General features: G+C 48.3%; 5 protein-coding genes across 5 annotated transcripts; 1 reads left to right on the top strand and 4 right to left on the bottom strand.

Moving 5' to 3' along the window:
* Positions 1–906: 906 nt before the first annotated feature.
* On the bottom strand, positions 907–2,651 carry N7503_006901 (MRS7 family protein; the record flags this gene model as incomplete). The annotated part of the gene is made up of 3 exons (XM_057066448.1): positions 907–1,956; positions 2,025–2,515; positions 2,585–2,651. 3 exons carry the CDS (start codon positions 2,649–2,651, stop codon positions 907–909), a joined length of 1,608 nt encoding a protein of 535 aa, XP_056920129.1.
* Positions 2,652–3,226: 575 nt separating this feature from the next.
* On the bottom strand, positions 3,227–4,955 carry N7503_006902 (glycerophosphocholine acyltransferase; the record flags this gene model as incomplete). Its single annotated transcript, XM_057066449.1, has 2 exons — positions 3,227–3,968; positions 4,027–4,955. The coding sequence occupies 2 exons, from the start codon at positions 4,953–4,955 to the stop codon at positions 3,227–3,229; spliced, it is 1,671 nt and encodes a 556-aa protein (XP_056920130.1).
* An 889-nt stretch (positions 4,956–5,844) lies between these two features.
* On the bottom strand, positions 5,845–6,397 carry N7503_006903 (uncharacterized protein; the record flags this gene model as incomplete). The annotated part of the gene is made up of 2 exons (XM_057066450.1): positions 5,845–6,042; positions 6,107–6,397. 2 exons carry the CDS (start codon positions 6,395–6,397, stop codon positions 5,845–5,847), a joined length of 489 nt encoding a protein of 162 aa, XP_056920131.1.
* An 849-nt stretch (positions 6,398–7,246) lies between these two features.
* On the bottom strand, positions 7,247–10,279 carry N7503_006904 (non-ribosomal peptide synthetase; the record flags this gene model as incomplete). Its single annotated transcript, XM_057066451.1, has 1 exon — positions 7,247–10,279. One exon carries the CDS (start codon positions 10,277–10,279, stop codon positions 7,247–7,249), a length of 3,033 nt encoding a protein of 1,010 aa, XP_056920132.1.
* Positions 10,280–14,192: 3,913 nt separating this feature from the next.
* N7503_006905 (UbiA family prenyltransferase) lies at positions 14,193–15,183 on the top strand (the record flags this gene model as incomplete). Its single annotated transcript, XM_057066452.1, has 2 exons — positions 14,193–14,221; positions 14,271–15,183. 2 exons carry the CDS (start codon positions 14,193–14,195, stop codon positions 15,181–15,183), a joined length of 942 nt encoding a protein of 313 aa, XP_056920133.1.
* Positions 15,184–15,588: the final 405 nt, after the last annotated feature.

Raw genomic sequence — 15,588 nt, forward strand, 5'->3', positions numbered from 1 at the left:
AGTACCCGGAGATTAAAATGTTTAGTTCACTAGTGCAGCGGGGGTACCCCCGTCTCTTTGGGCGTAAGGATGAGTGATGCGGTTCGCTGCACGTGATCTGGGATGTACTGGATGAATCCATTCTACGTCGTGACCTAAGAAAGAAAATAGACAACAACCAGTTTCTTGTCAACAACGATGAATATATTTCTCGATGTCTCTAATACTAACGAGTTATCTCAAAAGGTTCTGATGTGGACGTGGGCATTCCCCTCGCCTGTTCGATCCGCCTATTTTGGCCAGCTTCATAGTGGCCCTCGGATAAGGCCGATTGCTTGGTTGCGGGGGAAAGGGTTCGGTTCCCATTCGAACAGTAGTTTTGCCGAGGTTGGGTGTTGTTCCGGCTAACGATGCCATTCAAGGTTGCCGATTATTAATCTTGAACTCATACTTTGTGAGGTGTTTGAAATCAAATTAGATGCATCATGTGGATTTGTTCTATCAATACATGGCTTTTCGCTCTGAACTTCATATCAATGGCTGAGATTCTTGCCACATATCCGGCCACTTGGGCAGAGATTCCGGTCTTGCCCATGTGAGGGCACCGCGACAACTCACACCGACTGCCTTGCACACCGCAAGATTGCAAAATGAGACACAGCGAACAGGGTGGGATTCAAAAGAGCGTATCAGGCAAAGATCCAGAGATCAGAGCAAAAAAGTAAAAGGAATAGTAGAAGGGGGAATGAGAGGGAGAGAAGAGTCGGAGAGAGAAGGGGGTCTATAACGACATAGCGGAGAAGTAACACAAGGGGAGAACAGAAGGGGTCAAAAAAGAAGAGAGACAATAAACAAAAATCTATATGTTATCCAATAAAACAATCCCCGGAAAGAAAACGCAAGTGCAAACCGAGCCATTCATGAAATTTACGAGCTATCGCTCTTCCTGGTCTGCTCAACCTTGGCACCCTCGGCACCCTCGGCCATGGCTTCATTAGCTTCAGCGGACTGCTTCTCAGTGCCGTTGGAGGATGCCTCGATGCGGGCCTCCTCCTTCTCGTCGATATCTTCGATATCCTTGGGCGCGGGAGCGTGCTCGTCGTTTCCACTGTTCTGCACGCTCTCCTCCTCAATGAGTTCCTCCTGCTCCTTGATGACCTCCAGACGCTGCTTGTTGGTGGCAGCACCCTCGGCGTTGTGAACCTCAAGCTCAATCTCGTGGAACAGCTCCTCGGGAATGCTAGAGAGAACCGACTTCAGAGCATCAATCTGGGAGGCCATGTCGGACTCCTTACCACCCTGGGTGTACATGTAGGCATTGCTCAGAACCAAAAGAGTGGATGGGACACCCTGCTGAAGACGGAGGTCGAGCCACATGGTAAGGTCCTCACGGAGACGAGCGGGGGAGACACCGTGTGTACGGATACCGCGAGAGGCGCTAGCCATCTGCAGCTCAGGAACGGACAGCGAGTCAACGCCCTCGTAGTTGATGGCGCGGTCATCACGCTTGATCTGGCGCATACGGTGACGAATGTTGTAACGGAGCATAGCGTCAGTGCCGAAGGTGTTCAGGTTCATGTAACGGCAGATAGCCACCAACTGGGGGCGGGACAAGTTGTCCAGAGTAAGATCATCCTTGAAGATCTTGCAGACCTTAACAACATCTTCGGTGGAGGGAGACTCGCCAGTCGTGCGGATCTTGCGGAAGAAGTCTGCGAACTCCTCGTTCTTCACAGTCGCAGCGGTTAAGGGCAAACCAGTCTCGCGCAATGTGTTGCGCAAGAAGCTAGAAACTTCTTTGCGGGTGGAGCTCAGGTTCGTGGCCTTCTTCTCACGAGCGGATTTGCCCTCGTAGGTGCTAGGCAGCAAGTTGGGGAAGATCTTCAGCGCGACGGGGAGCAGCAGTTCGGCGAAGGGAACGATAAGGAAGACAGAGAAAGGAACCAACCGACCCAAGTCCTTGGTGGTACGTTGAAGCTATTACATTCAAATCCAAATTAGTCAAATGATCCAACTCGATCACGGCGATCGGAGCCTTGACCTACCTGACGGTGCTCTCTCCGGCTGAGCTCGTAGCCAGCTGCCATCTTCACAGCTAACCGGGTGCTAATCTTGACCTCTGTGGCCAACAGCTTTGTGCCATCCCAGTAGTGCTGCAGCTCCTTCTTGACCTTCTGTCCTATTGTCAACTTCTTGACCTCCTTCTCCTCGACCAAGTTCTTCTGAGAGTCCACTGCAGCCTTGCTGGAGGCCACCTTGGCATCCTTGGTGGCAGGCTTATCAGCCTTGGCAACTGTTTGTGACGATTGCGCTTGCTCTTGGGGGAGAGGCTTCTTTGCTTGCTCGGCATTGAATCCAGGAGGAGGGTATGACTGGGAGGAGTTGGATGTGGTGGATTGCTCAGTGGCATAGGCACGCTGTTGGGGAATCAAAATAGCAAGGGCAGACACATGCGATGGAAGACCGCGCCCATTTCGGAGGAAACTGTTCGCCGCAGCGATGGAAGCTGGGCCGAGAGCACCAGCACGAGTGCGAGCTATTCAGCAGGGGTAGAAACGTCAGTCAACCGGTTCCTCGGTCTTCAAGATTTAACAGAATGACATACCAGCCAGGGTTGACCGCAATGCAGATGTATTGCGCACCAGTTGAGCAGACCTCATTGTGGCGGACATTTGCGGAAAATGTTGGGGCGAGAAGAGAAAGGGCCCGATCAATCGAGCAGGGGGTCGCGGAGGGCGCAACAACGATTAGACTGCCTTAAATGAAGACAATTCCGAGATGAAAAAGATGATTCAAACAAAATACGGATGGTATGGATTTGTGTAGGTTGAAGAGAATCCGGAAGATGTAGGTGACGCTGCCGGTCATCACGTTGATCCACGTGACCTAGAGCGGCTTCGGAGGTGTCGACGGAGATAAAATCAACCGATTTTCTATTGGCGCTGTATTTTCACTCATGCAGCCTCGGCAGTCTTGTGTTAAAAATATGCAAAGAAACTTCTGTCATCAAACGTATATACGTGTTGCTTTAAAAGTGTCACATCGTATCAATCTGGATTTGAACAAGGAATGATCGTCTCTTATCTAATCGGGTCTGAAGCGTATTCCACCAGCTCAATGGAATCTGAAAACAATGCAGCATGAAAACACCATATATCAAGAGAGTAAACGCTATATTTGCAAGGATAAAAATCATCTACGCCAAGGGGTATCATGGACGGTTAAAGAAAGTAAGAAACCCCAGGAATTAGGTTCTCTCGCGAACAGTGGAATCGGTGTCCCGGGCAGCATCACGGAAGGCAGTCGAGGCAGCCAGGTTGGCATCCAACAAAGGAATCCTGTCAACACTGCCTCGCTTCTCGAGAGGAGCATGAGTCCGGGATGCATCGGCGGCGACAGTAGCGGGAGTCTCCGGGAAGATGAACGGGCTAGCTGCTCCATCGGGAGAACTTTGCCACCGAGCAACATCCATCTTCAGCTGGTCCAGCTCCTTCTGGAATCGCTTACCAAACACATCGATATAGTAGGTAGCGCCGTTGTGGATACTCCACACGAATAAGGCGAAAATGTAAATACCGCTTGCATTCCGGTACCAGAACCAGATGGGAGATGGGATCATGGTCGAAAGCGCAAAGACGTATTGGATCAGCATAAAGGCCGGTTCTTGCAGTGCCTCCGGAAGGCTCAGGACAAACCGTCCAATCCAGGCCTTGGAGTATGACTTGCGAAGCCAGGTAAAGCTCGTGGGGCGTCCCGCCGCAATCTTGTCCGCACGGCGCACGGAGATCATGAAATGGTATGCCAACTGCCAAACCAAGTATGGAATAGTAGACCAGATAATCATGGCCCATAGCGAGTAATGCTCAGGGTCACCCGGCTTGCTGAACTTGATGGCATAGACTGCGGGGAATCGCTCTTTGAGCATCTCGACTGGAGTCAAGTGAACAAGGCAGTGCAACGTGACCGGTGGCATGATGTGAATAAATAGACTGGAAGCAAGAGATTAGTTTACAAGAAGATGCTCGAGTCAAGGCGGAGAGTACATACCTGACGACTTTGTCCATACTATGGAAAACCAGCGAGTTCCGCCACATGGCGATGGCCGCCGCGTTGTTTCCAAACGTCAAACAAAACGTACCCAAGAACAGCCGTTTCGAGCCAGGGAAAACCCACAGACTCAGCATACAGAGCATGTTCACGAAGTAGCACAGATCGGCGAGGAAGTAGTGGTAGCCCTTGGCATGGTAGGTATAATACCGGATGGGCATGAAGTACGCCAGCTGGGCGGTAAACCAGAGATAGAAGTATTGGGGGCAAGCACCGATCAGGTAGCCACTAATAAAGATGTTGAGCACACCCGCGATGAAGGAGGCTTTCTCTCGAAGAGTGACAGTGGCGGTCTTGCTCCACTGTTTACCCAGGCGCTCCACCCCGGCCTTCATGCGCTTTCGGTATCTATCGAGTCGCTCGTCCGCGGTCGGAACTCGACGCTTCCACTCTCCCACAACCCGCTGTCTGGCGTTCTGCCCGGTCGATCGGAGCTTCTCACGCTGCTTGCGCACCTTCTCTTTCTGCAGATTGATTGTATGTTGCCATTTTTCCAGACGCTGCGTAAGCTGGAAGTTGTCGAGAAGATCGAATATAGTCAACTTGTCCAGAGGCGGGAATGTTTCCCAATCTTCTTGGTACGAGCTGCTGTTTGAGAAGGAACCGTTACGCGAAAGCTTGCCTGGGGAAGGAGGAGGGGAGTAGAATTCATCCCCGTCAGCGAACTCCTCCAAGAAAGGGTTATCCAAGTCATAAGCCCCCGGTGTCGACGCCACCGACTCTGGCGCGACTGCCGAGTCGGATTTCCGACGTTGGTGGGCGCTTGATTCCTCCATCAGGAACTGTTGTTGGAAGGAGAAGAGGGTGGGACCGTCCCGGAGGTGAGGGTAAGGCCGGCTAAGGAAACGACCAAACGTTAGCATCCCCATGGTGGCTCGAGCGCGTGTTTTGCAAAGTCACCGCCATGTGCAGCTTCGACCCTTCTTATCTTCACATACATTGAGGGGCAAAAACCAAGAGGCGCGACACCTACCTTATCGGAGTGGAGGGGCGGATCACGACCACGGTTCACGCGGAGAACAGCGGAGACCAGGGGGAATTGTGGTTGGTAAGACGTACCCCAACGTACAGAGGCAAAGTCGCGAAAACAGAAGGTTGACTTTGGATGAAAGTACCGTCAAGGGTGCAATCGACCAGCAAGAAGGTGATGACGGAGCGTGTGCTGTTGACTTGACCGCTGGTTGGTTTATCTGGGTCCCGGTCCAGTCTGCGGGTTAGTCCAATCACGCAGCTCCACAGGGTCACGCCGATCAGGGCCCGCGTTTATTGTTGGTTCCAGACTGTGTCTCCATCTGGTCGGATCCCGATCTGCGTTACTGAAAACGGTATCGGAATCCTTAATATCTCGATCCTTTGATAACCTCTACGAGTCTCTGCCAATGATTATTGGGTGGCTAATCACGTACTTCGAGGGGTGAAGAAACCAATTTATATCTCGGGTCACCGTCTATTCACTGCTTTGATGACCTAGGTATCTTCTGTTGAGCGCTCAGGCGTGACTATGGCCCCGGGTGGCGGTCACCAGAAACAATCGGTCGCAGTCATGTTTGCTATACCGTAGGCAGAGTCAGATCATGCCTGAGTCATCTTCAAAATACACTCAGATGAGGCTTAACACGTACGCCACGTAGGTCATGTTTTGCGCCTCGTCTTGCGCTCTCTCTCACTTGTCTGCTCGTGTGACTTTGGAGCCACTTGATCAATGGTATGAAAAGCGCCATCTGAGTTGAACCGGGCCACAGGCACAACGCCAGTACCCTATGCCTTGGGCTGAATACGTTCCACAAAGGTTTCGAAAGGTCTGTACGGGATCTTTCTCCGATTTATCGTAGGGGCGTTAGTAGGAGCTCGAGCAGCCATTGGTTCATCAAGCATCTTGAGAAATTCTGTTGTAAAATGGCCCTCATAAAGGTGTATGAATTCCTTATCCTGCCCATTCGTCACAAGAAGGCGTGCCTTCAATAAATCAGTCAGTAGAGTGACAATACCAAAGGAAAGCCAGTTCAACCATAGCACGTACCTTTTGACTTGCCGGCTGTGAGCCTTCCTTGGTAATTTTTTGAAATTGCGCAATAGATATCAAGATACATAGCAAATATGGGTCCTCGGTCCATTCCTGAGGGGTGGCTCGCGCTACTCTGATATCAGAAATGCGTTGACAGACATCATTAGTTCTGTCTTTGTCCGGATGTGGGTGAGGTGTAAGCCTCTTCCTACGAGACGAATTAATTTGCATGTAGTCGATATAGCCGACCAGTGGACGAAAGTCTTGCGAAGGAGACTGGGCTGTCTGCATACGGCGACAGAACATAATATAAGATGGCTGGTGAACAGCTTTCCCCGCGAAGAACAGATCCGCACCTTTTCTAATTAGAAGCTGGTATTAGTGACATGATATTAAGGTTCTCGACCGGTGCTTTGCTGTGGCCCTCACTGGTACTTATTGAATATGCTTCTTTCGGTTAATAGAAGACGTAATAAGAAGCGGACCCTCTTATTGGGCAACACAGTAGTGGAAAACGATTCCACTTCCTCCATCTCCTTTTCAAGCTCAGGATTTGGTGTATCAGATGTCCTTTGCCTTGTGATCTGGTCGATATCAGCGTCCTCGACCGGGACATAGTCAATGTGCTGGAAACGGCATCTCAACGCGTTCAGCTGACTAGAAGTCCAAAATAGTGGATTTACGAGGAGCTCCCGATTATGGCGTATGACTCTAGAGAGTGACACCAAATTAGACTCGTTTTTCATGTTGACACTTGAGGTGCTCGCTTAAGCCCGATCACGCACATATGCCATGTTGCCGCGTCTTGACCGCCTTCGAGGTATACAGCGATTTTATATTTTAATCAGGTGAAACTGCTCACCATTGATCATCGCCATTTTCTAGTATCATAGTAGCTTTTTAGCTGGCAAGACTCCTTGTGAAGACACCTAGAGTTACCATCAAAGGTCATCATCAGAACCCTGAGTTTATAGGGGGTAAGAAACACTCCGTATTTATTGATTATATATATTCAGTAAAGTACACCGGTTATGAAAACTGGAAAAAAGGCTGTCAATTTTGAGCGTGTCCATAGCTATCAACGAATGAAAAGAAGAAGAAAAAAAAAGGAATTTTGAATTTCAAGCAACTTCAGGTTGTTACCTCTTTTGGAAGTCAAAGGCTGTGGAACCCTTTACGGGTCCAGAACTCGATGAAACTCCGTACCAGTTGAGAAGTAAGTTGTACATAAAAAATGTCGTCACGGCTCCTGATTGCTTTCAAAGTATTTGGGCACTCATAAACCGGAGAATACTTGCTTGTTTGTAGACGCGTAGAATCACGTAGAACAGGCTCTGCAAGTAAGGGCATCAAAGACAGTAACGGGCTCGATTCCAACTGGCTCCAGGTTTCTAGCTTTTGCAGCCAATCTGGATATGGGATTTGTTCAAGGGGGAAGCCAGCCTCATTGATAAGTGTACACAACTTTTCCATGTGCGTAGTGAGATCTGGATTTGGTGCAGTCAAGCTATAAGCATGGCCGATGTTGCGACTGTCTGAGGATATATGCAGAATTGAATCGCATACATAGTCGACTGTGACATATTCCATATTTTGTGATGGTAGATGCGGCCAATATCCCAGTTGAATGCACCCAACAATCATTCGACTAAAGAAATCGTCTGGGTTACCTGCCCCTGTCTTGCTATCGCCAACAACGAAGCCAGGGCGATAAATGGTCACCGGCAGGCCTCGGTCACGCATCCTCTGCACCATCTCATCTGCTACCCATTGGCTTTGGGCATAGCCTGTGTCGAAAGGGAGGGAAGCAAGATGCACCTTGAGTGAGCCGTCCTCGGACACAACTTCTGTTCCCAGAATGAGTCCAGTGACCGCCCAAACATCGATGCTGGAAATGTAATGAAAAACCTTTCTTCGTCCTTCGACTGCGACACGAAGAACATTCTTGGTGCCCAGCACGTTTGGTGCATAATGACTGCTGTAAGGCTCACACCAGTTGACCTTGGCAGCAGCGTGAAATACTGCTGGCGCCCAACCGACAAGCCATTCATAATCGCTGTGTGAAAGCCCGAGGCGATCCTGTGTTATATCACCGTCTATGAAGATGATCTTCTTCATTTTCTCGCGCATATTTTCTTCCCACAGATCGTACTTCTCGAATGTATTTTGAACTCGGTCCATAGGCGAGTGATTTTCATTGCCTCGGACAAGGCACGCAATCTCTTTCATGGACGGCATGGAGAGCCAGCGATGCAGGAGATTAATTCCGATGAATCCGGTGGCACCTGTCAGGAATACGCGACCCTCGGAGAACCAATTCGGGAGTAGCTCAATTTCGTCGGCAAGTTGGCTGTCAGCTTCAAATTGCAGGATCTCAGATGGCCCATAATTGACTTTTTCAGGTTGGCCAAGGAGCTGTGCTAGTGATTCAATTGTTGGGTTGATATAGAGGTCCTTAATTGACAGCGACCTTCCAACCTTTTGCTTGATCGAACCAAGGAACCGAGCAACTTGTAATGACGATAGGCCAAGAGAGAAAACGTTCTCATGGGGACTGGGAGTGGAGATACTGAGAATACCTTTCAGAATCTCGGAAATCATCTCGACGCCGCCTATTTCTCCACCTTCACCGTTGCGGGAGGACTCCTCCTGGTGGGATTCCGCATTCCTCTCAGCCAGTGTAGCACGATCCACCTTGCCGCGGGAATTCAAAGGCATCTCTGAGATAACTTGGACTTGATCAGGCACCATGTAGTAAGGGTGTTGATCTTGGATGTTCTCGATTATACTTTGTGGATCGATTGGGCTATCGCTTTCCGGAACAACGAAAGCCACAAGTCGGTCGGATCCAGCACCATCGCTAGATTTTTCATGCAAGCAGGCCACTTCCTTGATGTTTCCCTGTGCGGCGATCGTACGCTCAACTTCCTCAAGTTCAACACGAAAGCCTTGATGTTTGACCTGAAGGTCTAGGCGCCCAACGAAATGGAGAGTTTTCGGTTCCCCTTTCCAGACACCAACATCCCCAGTCCGGTATACCCGAATTTTCTCCAGCTGATCAGATGCTTCGGGACTTGGAGCCTCGATTTCAATGAACTTTTCAGCGTTTTTTTTGGGGCGATTCAAGTAACCGGCCGATAATCCTGGACCCCCGATGCAAATTTCACCCTCGACTTCCTCACCGAAAATTGGCTTCTTGTCCTCGTCAAGAAGGTAGAGCACAGTATCTCCAAACGGTTTTCCTGCACTGATTTCTCCACTTCGGGTGTCTTCAAGAGTCACCTGCCGCAGAGTCGAGAAGCATGTCGTCTCCGTAGGTCCGTAAGCATTCCACAAGTTTGCAGGGGGGCCGTCGCTGCCAAGTACATTTTCCATTGAATTTGGATTCGGTGACTCGCCAGCGGTTACAACGTGGTGAAGGTTTTGAAACGCGGAAGGGGCACTGGTGGCCACTATGTTAAATAGAGCGGTAGGAATGATAGCATTCGTAATGCTTTCATCTTTCAAAAAAGTGGCAAAGGATAGCGGGTCCTTGATGGCGGACTTTGGCACGTGTACTACCGTAGCTCCGGAAAGTAAAGTAACCCATATCTCGAACAAAGACAGGTCAAAGCCTGGGTTGTTCAACTGTCCAACTCGATCACCAGGCTTGATGTCAATCGGGGATGAGGTAGCCAGATGAATCAAGGCGGCGGAAGAAACTTGAACAGCTTTAGGCTTTCCCGATGAACCTGACGTATGAAGAAGATGGCTTCTGTGATCTTCAGGCATGTCAGATCTCACTGTAATTTCTCCTTGTATGTCCACTTTTTGATCAGACTCCAAAAGGGACTCAATTGACAGTACCTCAAACTGAGACACCCTGGCCGAAAGATCAGTGGTTGTAAGGACAAATCGCACATCCAAGTCGGACAGCATGGCCCTGAGTTGGATGTCAGGCACAGATGGATCAATGGGAGTACAACTTCCAGCTGCTCTCAAGACTGCGACTTGGGAGACAACTTGTTGCCAACCTGGGCCAAGGACAATTCCCACCGGCTCTTGAATGCCCAGTCCTTTCTCAGCCAATTTCTCAGCTATGATGTCGGCAACAGAGATGAGATTGCAAAACGATAATCGCTGGTCTCCATCGATAATAGCTAGAGAGTCGCGGGCTTCATTGGCTCGGTTGCACAATAGACGTTCCATCTTGACTTGGTCACAATATGTTCTGGATCTTCTTGATAATGGAGTAGAACAGTCGATACTGTTTGATTGTGAAGTAGAGATAGTGAGTTATTCAATGCAACAAGGAGTCGTTCTTGCGGTTATTTATAAGATTGGTCAGTAGCGCAAGGACCTCAGATATGTTGGCGTCATTAGACATGCTGGGAAGAGGGCCATCTGCAGCACGACTAAAGAATATCACAAATCGACAAAAGACTACAGCCTTCCTGATAAAAACAAGTTTGAGGGTCATCTATGACCTGAAATGCTTCCGACCTAGAGGCTGAAGGGTATGTGATTTGTTCGCATTCTACGCGACCCTCCACCAGTTCGTTGCCCTTTCTATATGCGGACATTTGCCTTCGATCTCGTAAACTTCTAATATAGTTCGTCTAGAACGGGTATATATTCTCCGATCTCCTATGCAGACCTCTTAATAAAGCAAGAGTGATCGCCGGATGACAGGTTATGGGATCAGACAAAGGTTATTAGTAATACTATACGAGACTTTCAGTTAGCGCATCTGGCGCATCTGTGATTATTGTTTCAGGCAAGCACGAAATGGAATTATACTTTTCGGAAATCAGGGCACAAGTATGTTTCCTGGCCGAAGGGTGATAAAAGGTGCTTCCTGAGGTTTAAGGTCAACCTGCAAAGGTAATAGTGGGGACTATCCGAAAAAAATCTGTGATATTTGGAAATTATGTAAATTTTGAGCTTATGGTTAGAAAAATAATATCTCGGCTATATACTACACGAGAAAATGTACAGCTAGAGTACGTCGAGCATACGTAGTAGCCTTGATCATTCGTTCACGAACATGATGATTCGGCTGCGTCCGACAATCCTCTCAGAGTTCCATTTTAGGAGCCGTGCAGCGCCAATTCGTCAGACAGCTGTGACCTTGGACTGTCAGATAAGGATTTGCACGGAGGCATCTTGGCTGAGAAGATGATTGCGTCAGAATCACGGACCTATATACTCTTCTGGCGTGGGAAGGGGGGTGGTAAAATTCCATCCATATGGTTGTCCAGAGCGTATGCGGCACATGAGATTGAGATAATTGAAGATACTCAAAGCATTTCAAAGCCTGTTTCTCAGGTAAAAGAGCTTGGCCGACTCTTTGTTTCCTTGGTTTGAGGCTAGAAAATGCATGTAAAATGATAGCCCTCCCTGACGCGACATTTGATTTCACTGTGGTTTTCCGGTACTCCTACTCTGAATCTCATTCGGAGACCATGCATTCACAGATGATGTCGGTTATGCTGTTCTAAAATTTGTTCTTTAAAGGTGAAACCAACCGCAAATTGGCATCAGAACGAGTTTTCAAACTATAGCTACACAGTTATGGGTTAATTTGTGCTTCTGCTCTATGTGCGGACTTGACCTACAGCCACTGCAGGACCACTCAGATGTACATCATCTTAATATCTAGAGACGCAGAGAGTCAACGCATAATCATATCACGGCATTTATGGCGCTACAGTAAATGAAAGTTCGGCCTTCTTGAAATTTAACCCTTTCACTGCTTCTTAGTGTTTGTTCGGGTACCAGTCTATTGTTACCTTAATCTGAAGAACCTAAGCTCCCTTCATCTTTACCTCTTCCTATCACTCTTACCTCTTCCTATTACCCTGTTACCGGCCGTAGAATCAATTTTAGTCTAAATAGCTGAAGGCTTATGATATAATAACAATTCAGGTGTCTTCCAAGGCTGCAAAAGAATGTTGAGGACTTGGGTAACACAATGTTAGGCGTTCTTCACTCCGTTCACGGACTGCGCGGTCCGTCCCGGGAGCCCCGCATGCCCGACACTCTGCGTCTAGCTAGCAATCACTATCATGAAACTGAGAAGGGAGAGGGAGGGGGGGCAGACCTTGAATTCTCAAAGCTAATGGACATGCTAATGTTACACAGTGTGCTAGCTGTGATGCAGAAAATGCTACGACCAGGTTTGTCCCCAGCCACTAGGAATCTCTTCCGCACCACACCTACACCGCTGTGTACATACGTCTGCAGTACCACCATTGTGACGTGTTTGGCGGTGTATTTATCTGGTTGGTTGATGAACAGTGCCTTTTTCCTTGCCCACCAGGCTTGCTAATTTCAGCGAGAAGTGAACAGTGAACAAGCCCCCTGCATTCTCTTGAATCTTACCCCACAACCACAAAGTCCAACTGAAAAGCCAAGAAAACGGCAGTCAGGTAGAAATTTTCGACATGAGCTTTTGAGAGGCATTTGGAAACGTTTTCGTCGCAAAATCAGGAAGTCGCAGAATGTAGAAGCCCAATTCAGCCCACAACCAAGTCAAACCCAAGCTCATACAGAACGCATGTTTGTTACCCCAGCATCATCAGCCCTGGCTATCCAGACTAGCATATGCCAGTCTCATGCCACCGAGTCAAACCAATATCCGCAACTAGCACCCTTTGGGCCAACATGGCCAAATTAGAAGAATCGTCGTGCGGGGGTAATAGGAACAGTTTCCGGGCGAGCTTGTCTGTCAATGTAAGCTCAAAAAGGAGTATGGCATAATATGCGTATATGGGCTTATACTACCAAGGCGAGCCAATAATATACGAACAACGCTGGTTGGTCCAAAAAGTGATAAGGAACGTGGTGAACAGATAGCAAGTCACATTTTCTCTGCCTAGATCTTCCGATAACCAGATGAAAGGAGCGAGCATGGGCAAATTACTTGGAGTCAACTGGTCTATTCGGAGCGATCTGCATTGTAGCCAAAAACCCCCACCAAAAGGGTACCTGGCATGATTGCCAGTCACGCCGAGATCGCCGAGATCGCCGAGTCACTCATACAGCCACCTGAATGCATACTGTGCGGATGATGGCGATGCGCCGCGTCTAGCTCGAGTTTATCACAAAGTTGTGTCACATAACTAACCCTCATTAAGTAGCTCTTCCTCCCAGTACCTAATAAATAAACGAACGTCAGTACGCTTGGCCTATTGTCTACCGTCAGAGATTACAGATCTCTAGGGATCCTGCAGCAACCAGGTTTCCGGTCCTAAATCTCGGGTTTTCGGTCCTTTCTCTCGGTGTTTAGATCCTTTCTCGGGTTTCCGGTCCTATCTTTCGGGCTACTTGTTTTTACCTCGCTTCCGGACAATCCTGAGCATATCTTACTGGTACACGAGAACAAGTAAGCCGATTTTATCAATCAATTGTCGATCAATTATACTTGCCTGCCTGTAAATCCTGTATCTAAAGGTCTAATTCTTTGGCTAAGTTGTATAAGCCTGTTACCTTTTTACTTCTCTATTTATTGATGATCTAATCTCCTAAGAAGCCCCTTCTTCTTGAAGTAAATCTTACTTGTTTTATACATCGCCTTCGGATGCGTAGGGATCTTTCGGAGCATATCTCTCTTATATTCCTAATCTGATTGGGCAAAATACATTGGGTGGACATGCATAATCTTGGCGTGAGGCTATCTACGTATACAATAGTAGCTATAGGCCATGGCTATGGTATTTTTGGAGGCTCCCTGGGTTCCGATCTGACTCGACGCTTGAAGTGAAAACACCAAGCTTATCTAAGGCGTGCTAATTTAAGGCGTGCTATACAAGGGCCACGCAATCCGCCCTATACATTCAGTGTGGTTTAAGGCGCCCTGTCTGAGTTCTACGTAATGCGCCTTATTATTAGCTCAGTATGAGTAAATAAGAAAGACACAAGATATTAAATCAAGAAGAATAGTGATGAGTGAATGGAACATAAATGGCGAGCACAGCCAAGAAAAGAAGGAATGGAAAGTGTGCTATTCTCGGAATTCCACGATTATTCACCCCCAAACTTCGGAAGCTCAAAGATTATTTTGCCATATTGGCCTTTATTCAGACATCGAATACCACGGCAGCGGTGCTTTGCCTTCAAAATGGAGGCCAAGAAGCCATTTAGCTTCGTGTATGGACCTATTTCCGTTTTTTTAACCGTCCAGCACTAACCCGCGCAGGCAAAAGTCCATCTCTGCTGTTCTAGCAGAAACGTCAATAACCAAAGCGCTACTCGGAGACAACTTAACAGCGCACTGTGGCATTGCACTTACATCTTTCTCCACTCGTCTATACTACTTGAGCGTCGTGCCTGAACAGTTCAAGTCTCTGTTTCCAGATATGGTCCTCGCAATAATCGCGTTCGCCTATACATTCGACATAGCAAATCAAGCCTTTTCCGTTGATGAGGACTTGATCAACAAACCGCACAGGCCCATCCCATCAGGTCAAATGAGCCAAGAGGGCGCATACATCCGTTGGGCACTAAGTTGGTTACTGTTTCCCACCATAATATATGTGAATGTTGGCCCTATCGCTGCGACATCACTGCTCTCATGGGAGGCATGGACGTTCCTATTCTACGTGTGGCCGAAATTTGACAACTGGATTGCTCGGAATGCCTTTACAGCTGTTGGAGCTGTCATCCAGCTGCGTCTTATAGATGCTGTGCTCGCTCATCATGTGCCCACTTTCGCAAATAGTAGCTCTTTGGGCTATGTGATCTTCTCTTGGCTATTTATGACCATTCATGTCCAGGAGTTCCATGATATCGAGGGCGATAGAAAGGCAGGGCGCCAGACATTGCCGCTGCTTCTAAGTTCTCGTGGACAAATTTGGCTACGAGTCGGGACGGCCATCGTGATGATTACGGCTGCACTGGCGAGGGTCACTTTGACTGGGCACCATTGCTCATCGATGCATTCGGTGTGTTTTCTTGGACTCTGCCTTCTACTCTCGACGTCGGTTTTGTCTGTGCGACTAGTTGGGCTCCGTCATAAGGAAGCCGATAAGATCACTTACAAATACTTTTATTTCCTAGCAACATATCTCATGTTGTTTTTCCATGCACATGTTGAAGCGAGGAGTGGCTGAGTCCAATTGGGGTTTACAACTCATGGCCTCCAAATTATCTGTACTTTGCCGGTCCGTGATCTCAGCACTGAGGAGCCGAGAAAACAAAATAATGTAAATCCTGTATAGGCTGAAAGTGCCGTTTCAAATTTTATCAATTCCATTCCATCTGCCAAAGAACAAAAGCCCCTCTAATAACGTCATGTCATTTACATTATACTAAGTGTACGGAAGACCCGAATTCACCATCTCTCCACCAAATCACGAAAGCAAGCTACAAAGCACCAGCATTGGTCTGGATTAGCCGACCGGCGTGACCCACATCCAACGAGCAGTCGCGGCCCGCGATAAATCAGCGATAAGAACAGAATAGATTGATGTGGGGCGGAGTATGCTTGTCCCGCCATTGTCATTGAGAATCTCTCC

This window comes from Penicillium pulvis (assembly GCF_028828015.1).
Source record: "Penicillium pulvis strain IBT 33274 chromosome Unknown contig_5_segment0_segment0, whole genome shotgun sequence".
NCBI lineage: Eukaryota > Fungi > Ascomycota > Eurotiomycetes > Eurotiales > Aspergillaceae > Penicillium > Penicillium pulvis.